General features: G+C 41.3%; 2 protein-coding genes across 3 annotated transcripts in view; one reads left to right on the top strand and one right to left on the bottom strand.

Moving 5' to 3' along the window:
• Positions 1–3,238, top strand: part of LOC134803710 (P protein-like) — a 44,321-nt gene extending 41,083 nt beyond the window's left edge. The window contains exons 19-21 of one of the 2 annotated variants that reach the window (XM_063776515.1): positions 921–990; positions 1,091–1,168; positions 2,450–3,238. In XM_063776515.1, the coding sequence (XP_063632585.1) occupies positions 921–990; positions 1,091–1,168; positions 2,450–2,625 (324 nt within the window). In that variant the 3' untranslated portion in view covers positions 2,626–3,238. Of the gene's footprint in view, positions 1–920; positions 1,069–1,090; positions 1,169–2,449 lie in introns of both variants that reach the window. The other variant, XM_063776514.1, reaches the window with a different exon arrangement.
• A 1,894-nt stretch (positions 3,239–5,132) lies between these two features.
• Positions 5,133–27,578, bottom strand: part of LOC134803800 (protein PAT1 homolog 1) — a 31,899-nt gene continuing 9,453 nt past the window's right edge. Inside the window, exons 7-17 of the mRNA XM_063776636.1 lie at positions 27,045–27,397; positions 26,460–26,607; positions 24,292–24,382; positions 23,472–23,596; positions 22,032–22,148; positions 20,696–20,818; positions 17,431–17,589; positions 16,706–16,849; positions 14,135–14,292; positions 12,332–12,434; positions 5,133–10,166 (exon numbers count right to left, since the gene is read on the bottom strand). Coding sequence (XP_063632706.1) covers positions 9,864–10,166; positions 12,332–12,434; positions 14,135–14,292; positions 16,706–16,849; positions 17,431–17,589; positions 20,696–20,818; positions 22,032–22,148; positions 23,472–23,596; positions 24,292–24,382; positions 26,460–26,607; positions 27,045–27,397 — 1,824 coding nt within the window. The 3' untranslated portion in view covers positions 5,133–9,863. The remainder of the gene's footprint in view (positions 10,167–12,331; positions 12,435–14,134; positions 14,293–16,705; positions 16,850–17,430; positions 17,590–20,695; positions 20,819–22,031; positions 22,149–23,471; positions 23,597–24,291; positions 24,383–26,459; positions 26,608–27,044; positions 27,398–27,578) is intronic.

Raw genomic sequence — 27,578 nt, forward strand, 5'->3', positions numbered from 1 at the left:
ATTAGGGGAAAGCCGCGAAGAAGTAGTGCAGGCAGCCAGTGTCTTGGAGCGAGAGGCCTTTAGTATAGGTCTCAGGATTAACCAGTCCAAAACTGAATACCTCCACATGAAGCGCTACAAAAATACACGAGTTCAGCGCAGAAGTCTCCATGTTGGGGGTACCGTCTACCGTGGAGTTGACAAGTTCCGGTATCTTGGATGCACCATTACCGATACAAACACAAGGGAGGAGGAAATCAATATTCGCATCCAAAACGCCCTGCGATGCAGTGCAGCCCTCCATAAAGTGTTGGTGTCCAGGCTTCTCAGCAGAAATACTAAGTTAAGAATATATAAGACCGTTATCCGCCCAATCCTTATGTATGGGTGTGAGGCCTGGACACTAACACAAAAAGAGGAAAGTCAGCTCCTGGTAGCGGAAAGAAAGATCTTTCGTAAGATCCTGGGACCTATCAAGAGAGACAACGGCACGTGGAGGATACGGAAGAACGCCGAAATCGAGGAGTTGGTGGCCGGACCCAATATCATCGGCGAAACGAAATCCCACAGACTTCGCTGGTTCGGTCACCTATTAAGAATGGGAGAGGATCGGGCTGCCAAGAGGGCGTACCTGGGAAGACCGACTGGTAGCCGCCCGGTAAGTCGGCCCAGATACCGCTGGGGAGACAGTGTGGAAGCGGATCTGCGTCAGCTTCAAGCCGATAATTGGCAGGAAACGGCGCAGAATCGGGAAAAGTGGCATGCTCTCGTTTCGGAGGCCAAGATCCTCTTTGGATCGCTGAGCCATATTAGTTAGTTAGTTCCGGAAAACGGGCATCTTTCCTGTAGGCAAAATAGTTAACGATTTGGATACATTTGACTGAGTCGTCGATTCATTCTTTTGTCAAAGATTAATTTTCCTACGTTTTCTACTTGTACAGGTGTCGGGGCTAGCGTCAGCCTTCGTGGACAACATCCCCCTGACTACTATGATGGTTCGGGTGATAGCGGGTTTAGCGGACCCAGCTGGCCTGGCCCTGCCGCTGGCCCCACTAGCCTGGGCCCTCAGCTTCGGAGCCTGTCTTGGAGGTGAGTAGTGGGGTGATAGCAGGTTTAGCAGACCCAGCTGGCCTGGCCCTACCGCTGGCCCCACTGGCCTGGGCTCTTAGCTTCGGAGCCTGTCTTGGAGGTGAGTAGTGGAGTGATGGCAGGTTTAGCGGACCCAGCTGGCCTGGCCCTACCGCTGGCCCCACTGGCCTGGGCTCTTAGCTTCGGAGCCTGTCTTGGAGGTGAGTAGTGGAGTGATGGCAGGTTTAGCGGACCCAGCTGGCCTGGCCCTACCGCTGGCCCCTCTGGCCTGGGCTCTTAGCTTCGGAGCCTGTCTTGGAGGTGAGTAGTGGAGTGATGGCAGGTTAACAGACCCCGCGGGTCTAGGCCCAGGGCCGTCTTAAACTATGCTGGGGCCCTTGGGCACATAAGAATTTGGAAAGTAAAGAAAGCGAATTAAACTTACATTTTTCTACTATGATCTTCTATTTATTATGGGTAATCAAATATACTGTTACTGCCTGTCCTTCGGGGGCCCCTGAGGATGGGGGCCCTGGGCACGGGCCCCGTGTGCCGGGCCCTTATGGTAAAGACTGTACTGGGTCTAGCCCCATCCCTCCTGGCTGTCTTGGAGGTCAGAAAACAATGTTGGCTCTACCCCGGTTACCACGTAACATATGGCATCGTACTGAGCCATCTAGACTTTGAATGGTAAATATTTAATAACGTTCGTTTAATATATTTGATTGAGATTTTGAATGATAAATATTCAATAGAGTTAGAATCAAGATAGGTCTGCAACGATTTTGATAGCAGACGCAGTGCAAGTGTTATTTTAAACGTCAAAGTTCTCTGAAATTATGACGTACGTATTAATAACACTTGCACTGCGTGTGCTATCAAAATCGTTAGACTTTTTTCTTGGTCTAACCATAACGTAAATTGAATTTGGTTTGTAATATTTTACAGTTTGTAATTTCCTCGTGTTGGTGTAATGAAAAAAACCGGACAAGTGCGAGTCGGACTCGCCCACCGAGGGTTCCGTAGTTTTTAGTATTTGTTGTTATAGCGGCAACAGAAATACATCATCTGTGAAAATTTCAACTGCCTAGCTATCACGGTTCATGAGATACAGCCTGGTGACAGACGGACGGACGGACAGCGGAGTCTTAGTAATAGGGTCCCGTTTTTACACTTTGGGTACGGAACCCTTTTGTTGTTATAGCGGCAACAGAAATACATCATCTGTGAAAATTTCAACTGCCTAGCTATCACGGTTCATGAGATACAGCCTGGTGACAGACGGACGGACGGACGGACAGCGGAGTTTTAGTAATAGGGTCCCGTTTTTACACTTTGGGTACGGAACCCTAAGCCGGGGCGGGTAGCTATAGTAAAAAATATGAAAATCTTTTTTTTTCAGGCAATGGCACTTTGATCGGCGCGAGCGCGAACGTAGTATGCGCGGGAGTCGCCGAGCAACACGGCTATCGTTTCACCTTCCTCCAGTACCTGCGCGTCGGCTTCCCCGTCATGCTGGGTAACCTGCTCGTCGCCACCGGTTACCTTCTACTCTGCGACGCTGTCGGGTGGCACTGAAATAAAGTAGTATGTCCGGGTCGCGCAGCAGCACTACCGTTTCACCTTCCTCCAGTACCTGCGTGTCGGCTTCCCCGTGATGCTGGGTAACCTGCTCGTCGCCACCGGTTACCTTCTACTCTGCGACGCTGTCGGGTGGCACTGATATAAAGTAGTATGTCCGGGTCGCGCAGCAGCACTACCGTTTCACCTTCCTCCAGTACCTGCGTGTCGGCTTCCCCGCCATGCAGGGTAACCTACTTGTGGCCACCGGTTACCTTCTACTCTGCGACGCTTTTGGGTGGCACTGATATAAAGTAGTATGTCCGGGTCGCGCAGCAATACGGCTACCGTTTCACCTTCCTCCAGTACCCACGTGTCGGCTTCCCCGTCATGCTGGGTAACCTACTCGTCGCCACCGGTTACCTTCTACTCTGCGACGCTGTTGGGTGGCACTGATATAAAGTAGTCAGGAGTCGCGCAGCAACACGGCTACCGTTTCACCTTCCTCCAGTACCTGCGTGTCGGCTTCCCCGTCATGCTGGGTAACCTACTCGTCGCCACCGGTTACCTTCTACTCTGTGACGCTGTCGTATGGCACTGACAACTGTTAACACATTCGCTGCCAGTGACCCGCTAGGCGAACCCGCCCTTTAAAAGTGCAAAAAAAAAAAAAATCTCAATATTTTTCGGACATTAATTATTTCTCTTCTACAATTATTTATTCATAATTTTGTTAGGTATTTATGAAAATCTAAAAATGGCAGTCCGATACGATTAGATTATACAAAATATCACAAATTATGTATTATTAATCTACGAATATTGTTATTAGCTATGTACTTAGTTGTTATTCAAATTTTATTACAAAACGAATTGTAAATATACGTTTTATTTGTACGTGATAATGTTAAGTGAAATACATTTTATGAATTGTATTTGTTTTTTTTACCTGTCACAGTACAAAACTAATAAAAACAAGGATATTTGAAAATTTAAACCCCAATTTATTTCTAGGGAATTACCAAGGAAGCAATTCATCTTCAGCTGCTAATGTAATAAGAAATATTACGCAAAACTCTGAGTAGATGGCGTCACTAGGCCAATCACATGGCCTACCGTGAAACACGACAATCGAAAGTTCGGTTTCTGCCTCTCTATCACTCTTGCCTATTCGATCGATAGAGAGGCAGATAAAGAAATTTCGATTTTCGCGTTTCGTGGTAAGCCACCTGTAAACTGCATAGTGAAAACTTGTCAAAAAACTGTTTAAGGCCTAGATGTATAAGTTACTCTATGGTTTACTAAACAAATTAGTGCTGCACTCTGGCGGCAGAACATTGCAGTAATACTCCCTATTGAAGCGTTTTTTTAGGTTTCCGTACCTCAAAAGGAAAAAACGGAACCCTTATAGGATCACTCGTGCGTCTGTCTGTAGGTCCGTCTGTCACAGCCTATTTTCTCGGAAACTACTGGGCCAATTAAGTTGAAATTTGGTACACATATGTAAATTAGTGACCCAAAGATGGACATGTTTTTTTTATAATTTTAAAATACATAGGTTCGAAGTTATTTACGAAAATAGCCAAAAAATGACTATCTCCGAAACTACTGGGTCTAAAATTTAAAAAAAAATACACAAATTACTTCTTTACCTATAGATGACAGGAAAACCTATTAGAAATGTGCAGTCAAGCGTGAGTCGGACTTATGTACGGAACCTAGAAACGCGAGTCTGACTCGCACTTGGCCGGTTTTTTTTTATTAGAATGATACAGATGAATCGAACATTCGGCCGAATATTCATATTCGACCTATCTCTTTTTAAAACAGCGCTAACCCACACTAGCGTCTTTTGAGCGATGGCGTCTAGTCAGCGCTATGGAAAATGGCGTTACTGCGCAGTTGCGCCACCGTTGCGTCGAGCAGCAGCCATAGAGTTGACTACACGCCGACGCTCGAGAAACGCTAGTGTCAGTGGTGGCTCACTCCGCGATTTAGTTGCTTTGCTACAGGTAGCTAAAAGTACATCCGTTCCGCCCCAATTTTGGAGAAACCCATAAGCCGCGCGTGGCGCTGTCGCCACCTAGCGGCCATATCTGTGCTGATCGTAACAGACGCGTTTTGTTAGAGTGAGTCTTCTGTACCTAGTACTATTATTTATTCTGTGCTACAAGTAAATCCGTTCCACACCAATTTTGGTGGCTAGCCATAAGCCGCGCGTGGCGCTGTCGCCACCTAGCGGCCATATCTGTGCTGATCGTAACAGACGCGTTTTGTTAGAGTGAGTCTTCTGTACCTAGTACTATTATTTATTCTGTGCTACAAGTAAATCCGTTCCACACCAATTTTGGTGGCTAGCCATAAGCCGCGCGTGGCGCTGTCGCCACCTAGCGGCCATATCTGTCCTGATCGTAACAGATGCGTTTTGTTAGAGAGTGAGTCTTCTGTACCTAGTACTATTATTTATTCTGTGCTAGTGTTCGGGTGGAGGGTAGTTGGAATAATACTCAGGTTACAATAAACAAATTTTCTATTCATTTATTTCACGGATAAAAAAAAAACTAAAAACTACCAACAGTAAAAAAAGAATACACCTCCTCTCCCCCGCTGTAACGTAACACCAAAGACAATTTGAAATAGAGGCGGCTTGTCTAAGTAAATTAATTAGCCACAGTAAATTTACTGCCATCTTTCGACAGAAGATTAAAACTGTTAGAACGCTATTTGACTTTGATCCTTATTCTTTCACTGATATGTGGTAACTTGTTAAATATATTATATCAACGCCATCTACTCGACTATAGGCCAAAGGTATGGTGCAATCTTTTCGAGCAATGGCGCCATAACCTTCAGCCTACTCTCGAGTAGATGGCGTTAATATTAATATTAACAAGTTGACACATATCAGTGAAAGAATAAGGACCAAAGTCAAATGGCGTTCTAACAGTTTTAATCTTCTGTCGAAAGATGGCAGTAAATGTACTGTGGCTACATAATTTACCATGACAGTAACTCTCTATACACTCTATTCTCTTTGGTAACACATTACCCACCCAGCGGAGGTTGGTTAAAAACGCTCTAACAAAGTTCTTAAAACTTATGACGCGAATTGGCAGTTGATTTTTTTTTATATAATATATACAATTTTAAAATTATAATTTAACGAAATACCTCAATGCTTTACGATCGACATAGGTAATTCGCCAGTAACTGGCCACCGGCCAATAACTGGCCACCCTAAACTAAAAATGAATTCTACCTAAAACAAAATTCATTTTACTATAAGGTTTCAATAACTGGCCAGCCTTCAATAACTTAACCTAACACCACCTAACCTTATACTAAAATGAATTCTGTTTATAGGTGAATAGAATTCATTTTAAGTTCAGGGTGGCCAGTTACTAACAGGTCCCTAGTTACTGGCGAATTGCCCTATGTAGTTTTTTTTATCACTATTTATAACATTCTGTTAGGTATAACTATTAACGAACACTAACCGCTGGCCCAATATTACAGGGTTCTATGTTTCACTTTTATCGAACTGAAATTTGAACATTGTCATAGTGACATTAAGTCGACTTACAACTATCTTGAAAATGTAACATAAAACCCTGTAATATTGGGGCAGCGTAATGTAGATGGCGCTAATATGCGTTGGCCCTGGTTGCCAGTTGACGTTGGTCTATTGAGTTACCAAAAACATGGACAGCGCCATCTAGTTCGGCTGTCAAGCTAACACAAAAATCCCCCCTCCCCGCAGAAATCGGCAGACAGTTTCGTACAGAAAATGAAAGCCATGACGTCTCCAATTACTAAATGCTATTAGTATACTTTATATTATCGAGCGATGTAATTAAAGTTTTGAAAGCATTGAGGTATTCCTACATATCGCAATAAATGTTTATACAATAAACACTACTTTTAGTCTAAAATTTTTGAGTCGCTCTTTACATGAGAAAAAAAAAGCTTTTTTTTACATTAATTTTAAGCTAGTCACATTAAGTTAAACAAATGTCGAAATGTGATTTTGCCGTTGAGGACCGACTTTTTCGAAAAAAGCGAATTTGAAAAAAATACGTCGCTTTTTTTAAGCGAAAAAATATGTGAAAAATCGATCCTCGTTTCAGTTGTAATCCATGAATTTTTATGGACTGAAAAACATATATCCTCCATAATGTTAAATTCAATGGATATTTTTTTGATTTTTTTTTTAATATTATTTAAATCCCCGTGCTAATAAATAGATCTATTTAGATGTATTAACTAAGTTTAATGTTACCTGCTTTATTTCTTAATATTTACATAAATAAATGAATAAATGATTTTAAAGGCTTTTTTTAATATTAATATTACATATTGGCTGTTCATGTCAATTTTCAATTTTTTTACATAGAAAAATCATTTATTTTTTGTGATGGCAAAATAGTTCAATTGATCTTGATTTTAACATGAAAATTGACATGAATTGTACGTAAAAATGTTAAATAACATAAAATATGTAACGATTTGTATAACGTACTCGACAGTGCGTTTCGAATGTCGAAGCGGTCGTTCGTCTCACTCTAACGCGTTAGAAAGAGAGGGACGAAGGCTTACAACGAATAAGCCTAAGTGAGAAACATTTACCTGCCTTATTGTGTCAAAGCATGAATATTTATTGCAAAATTACTTAAATATCAGATTAAGATCCGATTCCTGTTAAGTCGAATTGGGTATTTAGTATTGTAGCCACGGGGAATTTAAATTACACAAATGATAACCACTCACATTTGTAATTGAATGTATATTACGCTTTGAAGAACACTTAAACCCAAGTCTTAAAGCGCATAAGCCACATAATAGAACAGGATAAGAAAGAAAATTTGTTAGTACGGAAAGATCTGAATTATTTAACAGATTACATTCTAAGACTTGACTTTTGATGTTTGTTCTTCAAGGCGCAATAATTTCACAAAGGTTGGCATTTTGACAATTTAAAACCCCCGTGACTACAGTTGGTACTTTGTACAGCCACACACTACGTATCGATATACGAATCGTATAAATACGATCATTTTTGCGCAATATTATCTACAATTATCACTAAATTCATGATAAGGAAAAGATTTACAGAGATAAAATTGCGCGAAAATATGTGACGTCATACAAAAACTATCATGTACTGATTGGGCGATTCATATATGGCCAATGCGCAAAACGCTGCCTACTTAGCTTGGTCTATCTCTATTAGACATTAAAATTGTAACACCAAAATACTTAATTTATAAATGTTTGCAAAACAATTAACCCCTTATTCATAAACGCACAACAAACCTCAATCGTTTGTCCTTATCTGTCATTTTGACTTATGTATTTGTAAGAGAGGGACAAAACATAATTTAACTAAATCAGGCCCGTAAAGTTTTATGAATAAGGGGGTTGTTTCAATTATAAAGAAAAAAAAATAAAACCTCCAAACTCATACTGATTTAAAAGTTGACCAGCTAAATCAAATATTTGTGTCTGAGATTTGTCATTTAGACAAACTTACTTGTAGGAATACAACTTCGTATGGAGATTATAGTTTTTGAAGTGAAAACTTCTTTAGCGGCGCTGTGTGCACTTTTTGTGATGGGGAAAATGTTACACTCGCGACAGGTCACGTGACCGTAAGATTCGTAAGACGTAAGACGGACACGTGACCTGATCGAAAAACTGTTACAATGTCATTGAGTTTTCACTTCTGCCGGCACTCCCGGAGTGCAACCCGTTGTTTTTTATTGGACTGGTGTGTTTCTATTTTGAGCCAATAAACGAAACGAGTTAAAAACATTTCAAAATGTTCACTTATACTAATTTTCGAGAACTCAAATGTAACATTGCAAATATCAAACAACTTTGTCAGTAGAAAAAGGCGCAAAATTCATATTTTCTATATGACGATTAACCTTTGCGCCTACATTTTTTAAATTTGCCGCTTTTTTCTACTGACGGAAATGGCTTGACAGACTTTATTTAATATGGAAATATTATATGCACGTAAAGTATCGTCTGGGTTACCAACATTTGTGTATAGATCTTTATCGGTGCATCAATTATTTCTTGTTATTCGTTTTTGTCTTTTTAACAAGATATAAAATGAAATGTGTAAAAACTATTAGTCAAAAACGAACTAACTTGCATTGTAAGGCATTTATCAATTAGAAATAACGCATCTGCTTGAAAAACATGCGATACCATAGTGTCACATAACATATCGTCGTGAAAACTAATATACACGTCTACCGTCAGTATGCAAAGATCATTAAATTTAATAGTTTTTTTTTATGTTTGTTGGTTGGCATTTTGACAATTCAAAACCCCCTGGCTACTTTGTTAAGAAAATAATCGAGATCGTTGTGTCACAATCACAACATAACACCCATATTGTGAAAACTAGTAAACTTGTCAAATGTCGCGTCATGTCGCTGAAAACATACCATTTTTCGCGGGACGATAGTCAAATGTAAGAAGATGCGAAGGTTTTTTTTTTCAATTTCAGTACAGTCGTAAAAATATGTAACATGTAAATATGACGCAAATAAGTTTCCAGCTAAAAATGACGCATAAACTAATCACAATACACACAGGTGTCGTTGAACTCTTTCACATTACTCGCGTGACGTGCAAGCAAAGCAATGATTTCAGCTACATATGACGCTTTATCGTCTAAGATGTTGACCATTGCCTGTTATTTAAAAGTATAGTTTTGCAATAATAATAAAATTAAGATCTTTTCACACCCATTTCTTACTTTCGTAAGTTCGCCAATTTTTGCTTCGTTTTGTTCGGTAATTATGACGCAAACTATATTTAGTACAATTTTTTTTATCCGTTTGCGTACATGACGTAGTCTTTTATTCATTATAGATGACGTACGCGCGTACGCGCTAAATGTGACGCACGCTAACACACCTATTATCAGCATTATTACCCGTAGGACCTCTATATTCGTCCTAGAGACCTAGACCCTAGTTTCAAATTGAATGGTATCTTGTTTTCTGTCCGCGATATGACGCGATTTTCATCTTCATTCCCATGACGCAGTGTTTTCAGCGTGCTAACTATGACGTACGATACAATGATCCATCATCAGCATAGATGTTTTATTATTTGTTCCGTGACTGGAATTAAGTGATGAATTAGTAATTTATTTTCCGGTAGCTTAGCGATGCGCTCTCCATCTTTATTCCCAGTGTTTTCAACGTGCTAACTATGACGCACGATAAAATGAACCATCAGCAGAGATGTTTTATCAACTGCTCCGTCACATCAGCTTTAGATAGATCAGCGAATTCAGCGCTTTTACCTCTCTGTAGGATCTCTATCGTAGTCCTAGATTCTAGTTGTTTTAAGTGGAACAACAGTTTGTTTTCAGGGAGTGGTGTGACGGGTTTAGCGACGGTTAGAGTGGTGGTTTTGAGAGCTCGAGCGAGGGTTTTGAGGAACTTGTACCACTGGCGCTCGTTGGAGGTGGCCTCGGGGGTGTTGACGAGGAGGGACGCCTTCTCTATTAGGGCGCACACGCAGCTTAGGGTTAGCTGAAATATAAGAAAATACAGTTAGAGACAACAGGCAAGCTTATTGCGGGTTATTCCCACTAGTTACCACCAAGTTGTTACCAGTGGCAACTACTGGGAATTTTTTTTCATCAACATAAGGGAAATACGACATGTGGACTTTATTACATTTTGGACATTGTGACACCTAGACATTCTGACATTAGGGTATCATAACATCCGGACTTATCGACTGGGTATTGTTGCATCCGGACTAATTGACGATGGACATTATGACACCTATAGCCTTTCTGACACTTGGACATGTATGCCCCTAAACGTCTTTATAACCAGAGTTCGGACAATTTATCGCAAAAATAAATATAGTATGGAATATGATACAATTTTTTTAACAATATTGAACTGCAGTTTTTGAGTATAATCTGGAAATTTTATAAAGATACTGTGTACATAATACGAGTTTAATAAATCTTGTCCTATTTTGAGATATAAATGATTTTTGATGGTTTTGCGATGATTTGTCCGATCACTGTTTATAACATGACATGTGATAACTTGAACCTTAAAACCACCACGATACAGCCGCTTTTAAACGACATTGTTGCTATGGCACGCGCTCTACACGGGAGCCGACTAATCACACAAAAGAAATAATGGCTTTTGTTTAACAGATTACGGTCTTGTCTTAGGCGTATAAATCATTTGAGAAAATTCATACTATACCAGGCCCCAATTTCACCACGGCTACAATTGTCAGTGACATGTGTCGAGCGACAGGTGACATATTACAATTTTATGAAATATTTTCTATAGAAATACTTACAAACATGACAGGCATTTTGCTACAATTGTATGTATTACAATTATGTTGTGAAACAAGAATTATTTTTCTAGTCGACATATTTGTAGAATTGTCGGTGAATCTTGACAGGAAATGAGTTATATGTCGGAATTTCGTGACAATTGTCGTATTTCTTGTGACAATTGTCATAAACTTAGCAAGAGAAATATCTGTTTTTTTCCGATATAAGAAAGTTTTTTTTAATAATACAATGATGGTGGCAAACAGGAATACGGCCCGCCCGATGTTAAGCGGTAACCGTAGGCCATGGATGCCTGTGACGTCAGCAACAGTGATGTTTTACAATTGTCGCACCTGTCACCGTGGTGAAATTGGGGCCTGGTAGAGACGGGGTCAAATATTTACGCAGAGGGGAAACTATTAGGCCTTATTGGGATAAAGGTCTAGTCACCTCAGAACTTAAGCTCCTTAAGAGTTAAAGACCTCACTAAAATAATTTTGGTTGCCATTTTCAACCAAAAGGGTACTCATTGTCGGTTGTCAATAAGACGCGATTTTTATATAGCTGCTATTTGAAATCAATCTTATCGACAACCGACAATGTGGTACCTACCAACCGAAAACGTCACAAATGATTTAGGGAGTAACTTACGGGTGTAGTGAGCGCGTAGGGAGTCCTCGCCGGGTCTAGCGTCTCCGCCAGCAGCCCACACGACTCCAGGATTGGGTTCCAGCCGGTCACGCTTTGTATGAATACTTTAGGGAGTAACTTACGGGTGTAGTGAGCGCGTAGGGAGTCCTCGCCGGGTCTAACGCCTCCGCCAGCAGCCCACACGACTCCAAGATTGGGTTCCAGCCGGTCGCGCTCTGTATGAATACTTTAGGGAGTAACTTACGGGTGTAGTGAGCGCGTAGGGAGTCCTCGCCGGGTCTAACGCCTCCGCCAGCAGCCCACACGACTCCAAGATTGGGTTCCAGCCTGTCACGCTTTGTATGAATACTTTAGGGAGTAACTTACGGGTGTAGTGAGCGCGTAGGGAGTCCTCGCCGGGTCTAACGCCTCCGCCAGCAGCCCACACGACTCCAAGATTGGGTTCCAGCCTGTCACGCTTTGTATGAATACTTTAGGGAGTAACTTACGGGGGTAGTGAGCACGTAGGGAGTCCTCGCCGGGTCTAACGCCTCCGCCAGCAGCCCACACGACTCCAAGATTGGGTTCCAGCCTGTCACGCTTTGTATGAATACTTTAGGGAGTAACTTACGGGTGTAGTGAGCGCGTAGGGAGTCCTCGCCGGGTCTAACGCCTCCGCCAGCAGCCCACACGACTCCAAGATTGGGTTCCAGCCTGACACGCTTTGTATGAATACTTTAGGGAGTAACTTACGGGTGTAGTGAGCGCGTACGGAGTCCTCGCCGGGTCTAACGCCTCCGCCAGCAGCCCACACGACTCCAAGATTGGGTTCCAGCCTGTCGCGCTTTGTATGTATCTGTTAACAAGTAATAGATACTACGTGAGCAGGGACAGGAACCGGTTACCTTAACCGGGGTTTTTCATAGGGTTATTTTAGAGGTGTTTATAAAAACCCCTACCATAACGGTAACCGCTTAATAAGGTAACACTTTGATTCGGTAACCGTATCAGATCGAGTTAACCTCTGTTACCGGTAACCGAAATAAAAACCCAGTCTATTCAGTTACCTCATTATGAGGTTTTTGACCAGTTCAAACGATTGTAATCTTTACGCACACTTAAATTCAACTTATTATTGAATAACCGAGGTTGGCATGGGCGGTCTATGAAGCCTCCAGCACAAACAAGTTTTTTTGCCTTTCCTTTGTTTATCTTTATACCTACCTGTGTGGTGTTCTTATTATAAATATTATTATATTATAACTAAAATAATTAAAATAAATAAATTAAATAAATTAAATAAATTAAATAAATTAAATAAATTATATAAATTATATAAATTATATAAATTAAATAAATTAAATAAATTAAATAAATTATATAAATTATATAAATTAAATAAATTAAATAAATTAAATAAATTAAATAAATTAAATAAATTAAATAAATTAAATAAATTAAATAAATTAAATAAATTAAATAAATTAAATAAATTAAATAAATTAAATAAATTAAATAAATTAAATAAATTAAATAAATTAAATAAATTAAATAAATTAAATAAATTAAATAAATTAAATAAATTAAATAAATTAAATAAATTAAATAAATTAAATAAATTAAATAAATTAAATAAATTAAATAAATTAAATTAATTAAATTAATTAAATTAATTAAATAAATTAAATTAATTAAATTAATTAGTTTAATTAAATAAATTAAATAAATTAAACAAATTAAACTAATTAAATAAATTAAATAAATTAAATAAATTCTAAAAAATAAATAAATTCAATAAATAAATTAAATTAAATAAATTTAATAAATAAAGTTAATAAAATGAACAAAATATAAATAAAGTAAATAAAATAAACATTTTTTTTTGTATTTTTTTTAGTTCTGACGGCACATCACTAAATCTACTTGAATGTAGCAAACCAGTAAGCAACCGATAATAAAGGTTACCATAACTGAATGAAAACCTGTTAAAAACCCTTAACAAAAACCCTATCGCGATGGGGTTTTGAGATTAACTCGGTTAAAGGTTAGGGTTACCGTTTCAATAAGGTTACCATTACAATCAGTAACAGTATGATAGGGTTACCGAATGATAAGGTAACCGAATCGATTGGGTTACCGAATTGATAGGATTAAGCGTAAAGAGGGGTTTTCCGGTCCTTGTACGTGAGTAATAGTAAGTAGATGAAATACATTTTATCTTTATCTTTAATTCACCGGGTAAAATTTGAGTTCATAGATGTCTTACGAGCAATTAATAGTGATGCCTTGTATGCTAAGATTATTGACTTAAGTGAGCCAAAGTGAAATTCGTATTTGGAATTTGACAGATGAGGGGTGTTTTTTCAAAAGGCCTTATTGTTGTATGGTTTTCATAGAGAAATAAACTCTTTTGAACCAAAAGGGTACTTATTGTTGCTTGTCATTAAGGTGCTATTTCCATAAAGATTTAATTTGAAATCAACCTTATCGACAACCGACAATGTGGGACCTTTTAGTTGAAAACGTCACACAGGTACGAGTATGTAGTGTGCTTACTTCCTGTAGTGAGGGGCCAGCGCGGCCAGGCCTCCGCCGTCCCGGCGCGCGGCGCTGGGCAGCGCCCGCAGCGCGCGCGCCCACACGGCGCGGCCGCGCGCCACGGCGCCCGAGCCCGAGCCCGCGCCCAGCCGCGCCAGGAACCGCGCCACCAGCGCCTATACACAACAACACGATAATACTACATTATTGTCGAGGCGAGGAAGTAGCTCCTTGCAGGCTGAGGATTCGTTTTAAACGGACGACCTTGGGAGTCCGTTTAATTGAATCCGAAGCCGGCAAGTAGCCTTCCAGCCGAGTCATATATAGTGCTTTTCTCAAAAATGGTGCAAGAAATATAAATACAATAGGAATATTTTATAGCAACGTTCTTACGTATATATTTTCACAGAATAAAGTAGAAACAATTGAAAAAGTTTGCTTTGCCACCTTTTTATTTTTTAAATTTTAAGATAAAATAGAAGTGTATTTATCTACCGAAAATACGCCAAGCTATTCGCCAACATTATAATAATTGTTACTAATCACATGGTCTAATAAAACATGGTCTTCCATTCCCAGAGTGACACGGGCCTACGTCACAATAACATTGCCACTTTATTTCAACATAACATGTTACATGGGTACATTATACCTATGGTTAATAAGTTAAAATATTTCTTTATAATTTTATAATTTTAACTTATATGTATTTTAGCTTAAATTTTACAATAACACGTCATTTTTAATTACTCGTTAGCAATATCTTCCGATTCACGAAAGAAATTTCAGACTTTCGGGTAATTCTGTTTATACTACTGGCAACACAGGATAGCGCTGTGCACATTTGACAATTCGGATCTAGATAACTTCATGCCCTGACCGTCATCCTTGTCGAACGCGTGTTAATTGTTATTTCCTTCTCGCTCAGTGTCAGCAGTCGCAGTGTTTTCCAAACTTTTCACGTCGTAAGCTTGGTAATTAATGTGTAACTGTGAATTAGTTTTTCAAACGTTTGTCTTGTATAGATAAATAAAGTTTAATTTAATACATTAGATTTGTTTTATTTTACTATGTTTCTACATGAATAACTTAAAATTAATGCCGTTAAAATAATTTTCACCGTTGGTTAAAATTCTCCCACATTTCAAAGTTTGAGAACCTGTAAACAGCATGATGACGTAGGCGCGTGTCAGTTAGGTCATACGCGAATCTCGGAATGGAGTACCAGGCGGAGTATATTATTATACCATGACTAATCATCTGTTTGGCTATTTAATAGGCCTATGCCTTCATTTGATATGGCCATTTAAACTTTTAAAAAATTTGGAACTCGACAAATAATCGAATTTGTATGCAACATTGCAGTCCCAACATCAAGACTGCAATGTTTTTAAATTTTCGACTGACCATAAACTCCGCACTTCGCGACCTATTTTTTATACGGCAAAGTCGACTTTGCCGTCCATTTTTCAGAAAATAAATAAATTAGCCTATATACGTCCCACTGCTGGGCACAGGCCTACTCTCAAACCCGAGAAGGTTTGAGCTATAGTCCCCACGCTGGCCCAATGCGGATTGGGGACTTCACATACACCTTTTGAATTTCTTCGCGAATGTATGCACGTTTGCTTGCGATGTTTTCCTTCACCGAAAAGCTAGTGGTAAATATCAAATGACGTTCCGTACATAAGTTCCGAAAAACTCATTGGTACGAGCCAGGATTTGAACCCGCGAACTCCGAATTGAAAGTCGGACGTCAGATGCACTCGGCCACTACCGCTGACAATACAACACAATAAATAATACTACTGGGTACAGAACGTTCACTCTAGCAAAACGCATCTATTACGACAGATACGACCGCTAGGTGACGCAAGCGCGAGCAGGCGTCCGTTCCGTAGCGGTGCGCGGCAACTACTACTGCTAGACACCAAAACTGGTGTGGCCCGCATGTACTTGTAGCCCGCATGTAAGTGTACGAAATCGCGAAGTGAGCCACGCCTGCTAACGTACAGTCACCCTCAGATGTATCGGAACATTTTCACAAATATCCGATATTTTAAGGTACCTAATCAATTTAAATAAATAAATATTACAACATCCTTACATACATTGACTAAGCCCCAAGTCTGTAAGCGTGTCATAAGCCAACGAACATTTTGTCGACCAGCTCGTCTTTGTTTTCGTCTAGTTACTAGCAGATTCTTGACCGACAGTGGTAAGTAGTTCACCGCTAGATTCACCTGCAAGGCTCTAAGACAGAGAGGTTCAACTCACCCGTCCTTTTCTAACAGTGAGCATTTACGCGAGCCTGTCCGCGTGCAGTAAGCCGGCGAACATTTTGTCGACCAGCTTGTCTTTTTTTCGTCCAGAAGGTTTTTAACCGGCGACTTCTGGTTGACATCTGCTTCATCAGAGAGAGGTTCAACTCACCCGTCCTTTTCTAACAGTGAGCATTTGCGCGAGCCTATGCGCGTGTAGTAAGCCGACGAACATTTTGTCGACCAGCTCGTCTTTGTATTCGTCCAGAAGTTCTTAACCGGCGGCTTCTAGTTCACATCTGCTTCATCAGAGAGAGGTTCAACTCACCCGTCCTTTTCTAACAGTGAGCATTTGCGCGAGCCTGTCCGCGTGTAGTAAGCCGGCGAACATTTTGTCGACCAGCTCGTCTTTGTTTTCGTCCAGAAGGTTCTTGACTGGCGGGGGTTTCTGGTTCACTGCTAGATTCACCACCTGAAAGGCAATATACAATAAATAAATAGTATCTGAGAGACCGAGCTTTGCTCGGAAAACATATAAAAACTCTAATATACGCGTATTCCCAGAGTTAAGAGCTAGCTAGATCGATTTTTCGCCCCCCAAAACCTCCATATAGCAAATTTCAACGAAATCGTTACAATTTTTTCCATCGTATTTTTTCGGAAACGTTCGTATTTGTCATGCTAGTTCAGTCAACGTCAGTACTTTTTGTACCGAGACTGACTGAAATAGCAAGACGCGTTCGTACGTTTCCGAGAAAATACGATGGAAAATAATTATGCACGTGCAAAGCTGCCGCCATCTACACGAGCATAGGCCGAAGGTATGGCGCCAACGCTCGAAAAGATGGCACCATATCTTTGGCCTACCGTCGAGTGGCGTTCTAAAAGTTTTAATAATTTGTGTTGAAAGATGGCAGTAAACACACACACACCACACAAGCTGACTACATAATATACTTCAACAATATTCCTCTTTTTCAAATTCTCTTTGGTTATGGTAAACAAAATTTCGATGTTAAAGATCGATAATAAAAAAAAAATTCTGTACGTTACCTGTCTCTTATCTACGCTCTCGCTCTTAGGGCTGTCCTGCTTAGGCCTCCGCTGCACGGATTCGATGTTCCTCAGAAACACGTTGGAGTCTTCTTCTAGCTCGTTCTCTAGCGCTTCCTTCTGCGCCGCTTCTAGTTGCTTCTGCTTCTCTTCTCTTTCCTGCAATTGATGGAGAAATATCATTCTGACATTCTTGACATATGGGGAAGAAGAGGCCGGCCCAAGAAGCGATGGCTTGATGTCGTTAAGGAGGACATGCGTGCCAACGGACTCGCCACCAGGGACGCCGAAGATCGGGCAACGTGGACACGAAGGAGTCGGAAGGCGGACGCGCCCCGGCACAGCCGGGATTGACGCCAGGATGATGATGATGATGACATTCTTGACATAAATCATGAAGTTCATGTACTGTTCCTTCAACAGGCAGCTAACATTCATCGAGACAATTTTAACAAACCCAAATCAAAAGAAGTAGGTTTCAAACTGAAATAAATGTCATACTACGAGCCCCGATGCACCAGTGGCGTGCACTTCATAAAGGCAAAAAGGCACTGCCTACCCTACTATAATTCCGATGTCTATCCTCTTAAACTACTTAATTTAATTTATACTTGATCGTACTATCAGTAATCGATATAACTTAAAACATTCTAAAAGTTAATAAGCGCTCCATCTACCGGTTAAGCTTTGTCATCAAGTCATCATCTATAATAATTCTACGCGACGAAGTTTACACCACGCGGCACTAGCGCCGCTACGTGCCTTGCACGGCAAAGACAGAAAACATTTCCGTCTAAATCTTTCTATGTGTGCCTTCGTCGTTACGCGGTTACAGTGTAGTGGGCCTTCCTATAAGTACGAGCACACAATTATACAAGTAACGCACACATTTAGACGCAATAGGCAGTGTCTTTCGTACCAAACCTAAACGAATGACGCCCGAAAGTTTCCGAATAGTTCCGATGTTTATGTGACTATTTTAAAAAGTAGCATTTGCTATGGTAATTTAGTGCAAATACGAGACAATTTTTTTATTCGTTTACAGTATTTGGTTAAGTTTATTTTCATTTTTTATTCGGTCGCCATTGTTTGTTTGTTTTGGTGAGTTTATGAGATAAGAGTTAACAGTTGCCCGAAATTATAAAGTGCGATTAGTGAAAAAATGGATAATTTAACTGTGAAAGTTGTGGTGGGTGTGTGTGTGTGCAAACTATTAAAAATGATGCGTTTTCGAAGCTTTCGTTTAGCCAAAAAAAGAAGTAATTGAAAAGACTTGACAACAAAATGAAAACCATCACGCAATTTTTTTGGTGAGTTAGTAGCTCTCATTTTGTAAGGATCCGTATCCAAAGGGTAAAACGGGACTCTATTACTAAGACTCTGCTGTCCTTCCGTCCGTCCGTCTGTCATCAGGCTGTATCTCACGAACCGTGATAGCTAGACAGTTGAAATTTTCACTGATGTATTTCTGTTGCCGCTATAACAACAAACACTAAAAACAGAATAAAATAAAGATTTAAGTGGGGCTCCCATACAACAAACGTGATTTTTGACCGAAGTTAAGCAACGTAGGGCGGGGTCAGTACTTGGATGGGTGACCGTTTTTTTTTTGCCTTTTTTTGCATTATGGTACGGAAACCTTCGTGCGCGAGTCCGACTCGCACTTGCCCGGTTTTCTGATATAATTTTGCCTACCCAGTCCCAAATCTCTGTGCACGCGACTGCGATGCACATGTTTTCGTCTAGTGAGACCATTTTTTGAGGTTCTCGCGTTTGTTCAAAACAAATGTTTTAGTTTTAAAATGACTAATATTTAATGCTTATACGAATGTAATTTAATTTTATATGCTAATACTCTCCAATAACTAAATCCAAATACAAGAAATACCGTTTGTACTGAAAGAAAAAAAATAACGATTTTTTTTTTATTGACGGGTAGGATTGCAACATATGTGAAAAGGACTATTACTAGGGAAAGCAACAGGGCTCTGCTAATGTACTGACAATTTTGTTTCGAGCCCATGCATGCAGCAGTGCTGTAGGAGAGGACAATACGATTTGGACAACGTTTTTGAAAAGTACGTTTTTTCTGCAATAAAATTCTCATGCAATTTTATTATACGATCAAAATAAACTAAAAAAAAAAAAGCCTGACAACAGTTTATTTAACCCTGAGATAGTGTCGCTGCAAACAGCTTACGTATGGCAATAATGTGCGTACGTCATGTATAGTCGGGGTAGTGGGCATTGGCTTCATGTTGATACTCGTATAATGTCAGAAACATTGCTTACAAAAAATTCGGTTCATTCAATTTACCTATTCGTCAAAATCTGGTTCTAAATATTCAATATTAATATATTCTTCGTTTTCTGACTCTGGCGACGTCTGATTTTCATCAGATGTTGTGACGCTTTCAACCACCAACCTCGATTATAAAACGTTCAGTTTCCAATTCGATTATAGGATTTTTATCGTCGATCTACATAAACCTTAAATGAAATATTAAAGTTTAAACCAAACAACTAACCAGTTCAATAAAACCGCACTATAAAATGTCAATACCGGTCATGTCAACAACCAACTTCAAAACATTGTTTATTGGAATGCTATACATGTAATCCTTCGTCTTTTTTAAGCTGTAAGTATTTGATTGCATTCACTACAATTTTTTTGGCATTTTTGAACAAACCGTTAAATTTGAATATATTCGTAGATATTTTCCGCTTGTTTACATCGGTGACATTCGATGACATCCAACGTTCGTTGTCAAAGAGTACTTGTTGCCAGTAAAAGAAATTAGTACCATTGAAAATACGCAAAATGGCGAGGGTCAAATAAACTGTTGTCAGGCTTTACATTAAACATTACTATTAGGTTCCCATTACTGGGTCATTTTATGTTCATCTGTAAAATTTATTAGAATAAACAAAATTGTTGCGTGGAACTAGACGAAATAATTTGCATCGGGGCTCGTACTAAGAAAAAGTGACCAAGGCCTCCAGTGCCCCAGGCTGGAATCGAACCAGCGTCCTCTGCTATCGCGGCAGGTGCCTGTGCCATTCGGCCACCGGGCCACAGCGGCATAGGTCGAATGCAGGCGTCCGTTCCGTAGCGGTGCGCGGCAACCACTACTGCTAGACACCAAAACTGGTGTGGGCCGCATGTACTTGTAGCGACGCGTCGAAATCGCGGAGTGAGCCACGCCTGCCCGAACATACCTACATAAGTACATACCAAGTTAAAGCTTATAAAATGTTTAAATACCTTGAGTATGAGCGCGTTGGATATCGCCAGAGGATCGTTCAGCTCCTCAAGCCTAAGCAGTATGAGATATAATGCCTCAATGTCCAATAGTAGTTGTTTCGTTCTACGCATTTCTCGAGGGACCTGAAATAAAAAGAACGTTTCAATAATTTAAGAATTACCTAGCATTTATTTGTAAACACAATTCTCAATGAAAAGGTACCACTATGTCGCTTATCATAAAGACGAAATTTGCTTGTATCTTTATACGAATAACCTGTCTGAGCGTCCTCACGGTAAGCGACAAAGTGGTATTGATTGAGAACGTCACAATATTTTATTATTATTTTGTTTTGCCAGACTACTACATTTATTTGTGACTTTCCACCTTTTTATAGAATTTCAGACGGAAAGGACATTATTGCACCTGAAGCATAAGGACCCTTTTCTGGTGGAAAGCCCCAGATATTTGATACCAGCCGCACTGACCTCGGCGGGGTTGGTGGTGCTGGCGACGCTGTTGGCTCCGCGCCGCCGACCAGCTCCACATCGATGATCTTACGCGGCGCCGTCACGCTGCCGCACCACAATAACACACATCATATGGCGCACTACAATAACACACAGCACGGTGTGTGTACTGACCTCGGCGGGGTTGGTGATGCTGGCGACGCTGTTGGCCCGCGACGGCACGGCGGAGGGCTCCGCGCCGCCGACCAGCTCCACATCGATGATCTTACGCGGCGCCGTCACGCTGCCGCACCACAATAACACACATCATATGGCGCACTACAATAACACACAGCACGGTGTGTGTACTGACCTCGGCGGGTTTGGTGATGCTGGCGACGCTGTTGGCCCGCGACGGCACGGCGGAGGGCTCCGCGCCGCCGACCAGCTCCACATCGATGATCTTACGCGGAGCCGTCACGCTGCCGCACTACAATAACACACTTCATATGACGCACTACAATAACACACAGCACGGTGTGTGTACTGACCTCGGCGGGGTTGGTGGTGCTGGCGACGCTGTTGGCCCGCGACGGCACAGCGGAGGGCTCCGCGCCACCGACCAGCTCCACATCGATGATCTTACGCGGAGCCGTCACGCTGCCGCACTACAATAACACACTTCATATGCCGCACTACAATAACACACAGCACGGTGTGTGTACTGACCTCGGCGGGGTTGGTGGTGCTGGCGACGCTGTTCGCCCGCGACGGCACAGCGGAGGGCTCCGCGCCGCCGACCAGCTCCACATCGATGATCTTACGCGGAGCCGTCACGCTGCCGCACTACAATAACACACTTCATATGCCGCACTACAATAACACACAGCACGGTGTGTGTACTGACCTCGGCGGGGTTGGTGGTGCTGGCGACGCTGTTGGCCCGCGACGGCACGGCGGAGGGCTCCGCGCCGCCGACCAGCTCCACATCGATGATCTTACGCGGCGCCGTCACGCTGCCGCACTACAACAACACACATCATATGTAAGAATCAGAATCAGAAATATTTATCGTGAAAACTGCGTAGGTACAAGAACTATAACTGGGTACATCTAAAGTTTTGCCCTTTTCGGGCATACAATTTATTTTATCTAACACACATTACACACAGATTAGACACACACAACACAGATTAGATTAGATTAGATGATTTATATCATGAAAGACAATTACATGAAAAGTTTGCATTGATGTCAAAAATATAAGAATTTCTATCATGATCTTCAAAATAAAATATAAATGAAAAGAAAACCGCATGTAAATCCGTTCAGTACTTTTTCAGTTTATCACAAACATACAAACAGACAGACGCGGCGGGGGACTTTGTAATTGTATTGTTGTTTGTTTGTTGTAGTTTTATTTTTTGGTGTAGTGATTGTTTTGTATAGTTACCTGCAGCTTTCCTAGCGAGTTCTCAAACTGTGTGGGCACGTAGGCGCGTGGCGGCGCGTCCTCACTTGTGGAGTTGTGACGGTTGGAGTTGTGACGCTCGCGGCCGTGGGACTCCTGCTTTACACCTAATGATTGTATTGTATAGTTACCTGCAGCTTTCCTAGCGAGTTCTCAAACTGTGTGGGCACGTAGGCCCGTGGCGGCGCGTCCTCACTCGTGGAGTTGTGACGGTTGGAGTTGTGACGCTCGCGGCCGTGGGACTCCTGCTTTACACCTAATGATTGTATTGTATAGTTACCTGCAACTTTCCTAGCGATTTCTCAAACTGTGTGGGCACGTAGGCGCGTGGCGGCGCGTCCTCACTTGTGGAGTTGTGACGGTTGGAGTTGTGACGCTCGCGGCCGTGGGACTCCTGCTTTACACCTAATGATTGTATTGTATAGTTACCTGCAGCTTTCCTAGCGAGTTCTCAAACTGTGTGGGCACGTAGGCCCGTGGCGGCGCGTCCTCACTTGTGGAGTTGTGACGGTTGGAGTTGTGACGCTCGCGGCCGTGGGACTCCTGCTTTACACCTAATGATTGTATTGTATAGTTACCTGCAACTTTCCTAGCGATTTCTCAAACTGTGTGGGCACGTAGGCGCGTGGCGGCGCGTCCTCACTTGTGGAGTTGTGACGGTTGGAGTTGTGACGCTCGCGGCCGTGGGACTCCTGCTTTACACCTAATGATTGTATTGTATAGTTACCTGCAACTTTCCTAGCGAGTTCTCAAACTGTGTGGGCACGTAGGCGCGTGGCGGCGCGTCCTCACTTGTGGAGTTGTGACGGTTGGAGTTGTGACGCTCGCGGCCGTGGGACTCCTGCTTTACACCTAATGATTGTATTGTATAGTTACCTGCAACTTTCCTAGCGAGTTCTCAAACTGTGTGGGCACGTAGGCGCGAGGCGGCGCGTCCTCGCTTGTGGAGTTGTGACGGTTCGAGTTGTGACGCTCACGGCCGTGGGACTCTTGCTTTACACCTGAGAAATATATAAGGTCAATGTGGGGAAGACCGACATATAAAATGTACAGGGTAAGACCGTCATAGGGGAAGAACTCTCGTATTTGAATACAAGAAACGTATTTAAAATCGCGAAGCGTCTGGTTAAAGTAACTGGTGAGCGAAGAGCTGGCGGCTACCTCGCACGCATCAGCATTGCGATACAGCGAGGAAATGCCGCCAGCATCCTTGGTACAATGCCTCAGGAACCTATTTTAGATTTAAGCCAGTTATTAATTTCGTTTAGTAGTACCACTGTATATATCTGTATATGTGGTATTTGACGACCGGTCTGGCCTAGTGGGTAGTGACCCTGCCTACGAAGCCGATGGTCCCGGGTTCGAATCCCGGTAAGGGCATTTATTTGTATTATGATACAGATATTTGTTCCTGAGTCATGGTTGTTTTCTATGTATTTAAGTATTTATATATTATATATATCGTTGTCTGAGTACCCACAACACAAGCCTTCCTGAGCTTACCGTGGGGCTTAGTCGATTTGTGTAAAAAATGTCCTATAATATTTATTTATTTATTTATATCTTGTATGTAAATAAATGATTCTATCCTGAGACACAGAAAGGAGCTATATTTTGAAACATATTAATTTCCTCATATCTGATGTGAAGCGTTGGTAGCCTAAAGGTAAATAAATAGGTATAATGGATGACTCACCACCGCTGTAGAACGGATGGTTCTGCTGATTCGCCTTGTGAGCTTCTTTCACTCCTTCTTTCTCTTTCTGCGACTGCCTTTCTAAGAACACCTAAAACAACAAAATATAGGTAAGAGCCAAGAAAATATTATAATTCATCCGTATCAGTAAGGTCAATCACTCAGTATACCCCGTTTATTATTAAGATTAGAATTTTTCTAACATCAAAAGTGTTCAAATTTAAACTGTTTTGAGACATACTAACATTGAATAATTTTACGGTTTAGACTCACTTGTATTTAGTCACTCGCGCGACATGTTACGGAGAGCCTAGGTCTCCTTTCTCAAGCTCTAACAGTGCGAGCAGCGTTCACGACGGCCGACGTGAAACATGTCGCGCGAGTGACTTAAAACAAGTGGGTCTAAGCCGTAAAATTATTCAATCATAAGTAGTGGTAATTAACTTTTTCTTCCGAAATGCTAGTTATCTTTCTTCAACTTGTTCCCATGATATCTAATATTGCGGTACAATAATATGTAAACGACACTATAAGGCCGGAGCCCCACTGCTGCGCACGCAAGCCCACGAAATTTTGTATAGGAACGTGGGTCGTGTACATAGCGTGCGCAGCAGTGCGGCTCCGGCCTAATTCAGTGCATAGTTACTCACATTTAATTTTGAGAAAAATGTTACCATTACTTTTGGGGTTAGAAAAATTCTAATTTAAAAAAAATCGGCCAAGAGCATGTCGGGCCATGCTCAGTGTAGGTTTTCGTTATTACCATTCTGTCAAAATAGGCCAAACGGGGGCGGGGCTATTAGTAAGTATCATAAGGGAGTACCTTTGCAGCGCTTTGTACATTACGTCTTTTTACTAAAAAAAGAAGATTTTATGCAATAACTCACAAACGACTAGTCTCACTAGACCGATCATGTTCGCTATAGTTTTCATTGAAAGTGTTTATTAAGCTCTTATTTCACGATTTTTTTCATATTTTTTGGACCCGCGGTTCAAAAGTTAGAGGGGGGGACACATTTTTTCGTTCGCGAACTTACAGGAACTTTATTAACCCCTAGAGAGTTAAATTTACCAACCATAAAACCACAGTCAATCTAATCAGAGTTTAACAGACTACCTAAGATTGCGCTTATAGTTCATATGCTAATTTAGTTTCGCTCTAAGGGCCACCCACACTAGTTTGAGCGACGGCGTCTAATCAGCGCTATGGAAAATGGCGTCGCTGCGCAGATGCGCCAACGTTGCGTCGAGCAGCAGCCATAGAGTTGACTAGACCGACGCTCGGGAGACGCTAATGTGGGGTGGCACTAAATGGGTTAAGAGATATTGTCATCATCATCAGTCAGCCATATAGGGTGGAATACTTTATCTCACCGTATAATAGAAGTCATGGATGTAAGGCGTGCCAGTGTTTAGCTGTAGCATCTGTATGTTGATCAGCCACTGTTTTTATGTTGCGTCATAAGACCGCTATACTCGTCACTCACCGTATAATAAAAGTCATGGATGTAAGACGTGCCAGTATTGAGCTGAAGCATCTGTATGTTGATCAGCCACTGTTTTTATGTTGCGTCATAAGACCGCTATATTCGTCACTCACCGTATAGTAGAAGTCGTGGATGTAAGGCGTGCCAGTATTTAGTGAAACATCTGTATGTTGATCAGCCACTGTTTTTATGTTGCGGCATAATACCGCTATACTCGTCACTCACCGTATAATAGAAGTCATGGATGTAAGGCGTGCCAGTATTTAGCTGAAGTATCTGTATGTTGATCAGCCACTGTTTTTCACGTTGCGTCATAAGACCGCTATACTCGTCACTCACCGTATAATAGAAGTCATGGATGTAAGGCGTGCCAGTATTTAGCTGAAGTATCTGTATGTTGATCAGCCACTGTTTTTCACGTTGCGTCATAATACCGCTATACTCGTCACTCACCGTATAGTAGAAGTCGTGGATGTAAGGCGTGCCAGTATTGAGCTGAAGCATCTGTATGTTGATCAGCCACTGTTTTTCGCGTTGCGTCATAAGACCGCTATATTCGTCACTCACCGTATAATAGAAGTCATGGATGTAAGGCGTGCCAATATTGAGGCGAAACATCTGTATGTTGATCAGCCACTGTTTGTCGCGTTGCGTCATAAGACCGCTATATTCATCACTCACCGTATAATAGAAGTCATGGATGTAAGGCGTGCCAGTATTGAGCTGAAGCATCTGTATGTTGATCAGCCACTGTTTTTCGCGCTGCGTCATAAGACCGCTATATTCGTCAGTGTCGCTTAATACCGTCACGTCGTCGCCGTTCATATGCCTGAAACAACCCATTACTTTATTCACATTTTTTGTACAAAACACTTTGTCTTAGAACTAAAGTCTGTATCTTTAGGTATTTAAATAAAAGTAAACAAATAATTTGTACATTTTCGGGTAGTTACAACATTTATTGGTTAACCAACCAAATACAAAACCGCCTGGATCTGTCTCTGAACGACCTAACTTTAACCTACATTATTTGTTCATGTAATGTTTTCATCTACCCTCAACTGGCTTAAGGGCCATTTGAGGGTAGATTTTGTTTACTTTTATTCAAATACCTAAAGATACAGAGTATAACAAAAACCGGAAAAGTGCGAGTCGGACTCGCCCACCGTACTTTTTATACTCTAATCTAATTTATTGTATTTGCTGTGTGTTATGAACTTAATTTGTGCAATTTTTACTACTACTACAACACATATTTGTACTCACCTATGATTATTATTGAACGTCCCATTCGGCCTCTGCCCATACGGCATATTATTAGGAAACTGCCCAAAGCCCCTATTCAGCATCGGGTGGTGACTGGCGTTGTGATAACTATTATTGAACTGCAACATTGGGTGCGTATTCTGTATCATCTGCACCAGGTTCTGGGACGTCAGGTTTTGGGACGTCATGTTTTGGGACGTCATGTTGGCCGGGGCGGTTTTGGAGTTGTTGTAGACGCGACTTTTCTGCAGTTTTGGTGGAGTTTTGCCGTTTTTGGGGGGGGATTGGTTCGGTTGGGTCTTTTGTGGGTGCATCTGTATCATTGGTTCAGGTTTTGAGGGGATGGCTGGGCCCTGTAAATGAATAAAATATTTTAGTCTCAACGTTGGGACAAAAATCTACCTGGATGTATAGTGACCTACTCAAGGTATATATTTTTCACATCACCTATTCGAAAAAAAGGGCTTTTCTTCCCCGCTAGGAGGGATCAAAGTGGCACTTTTCTGTTCTAGGACACGATTTTTTTTCTTTTAT

Source organism: Cydia splendana, chromosome 27, assembly GCF_910591565.1.
Source record: "Cydia splendana chromosome 27, ilCydSple1.2, whole genome shotgun sequence".
NCBI classification, from domain to species: domain Eukaryota; kingdom Metazoa; phylum Arthropoda; class Insecta; order Lepidoptera; family Tortricidae; genus Cydia; species Cydia splendana.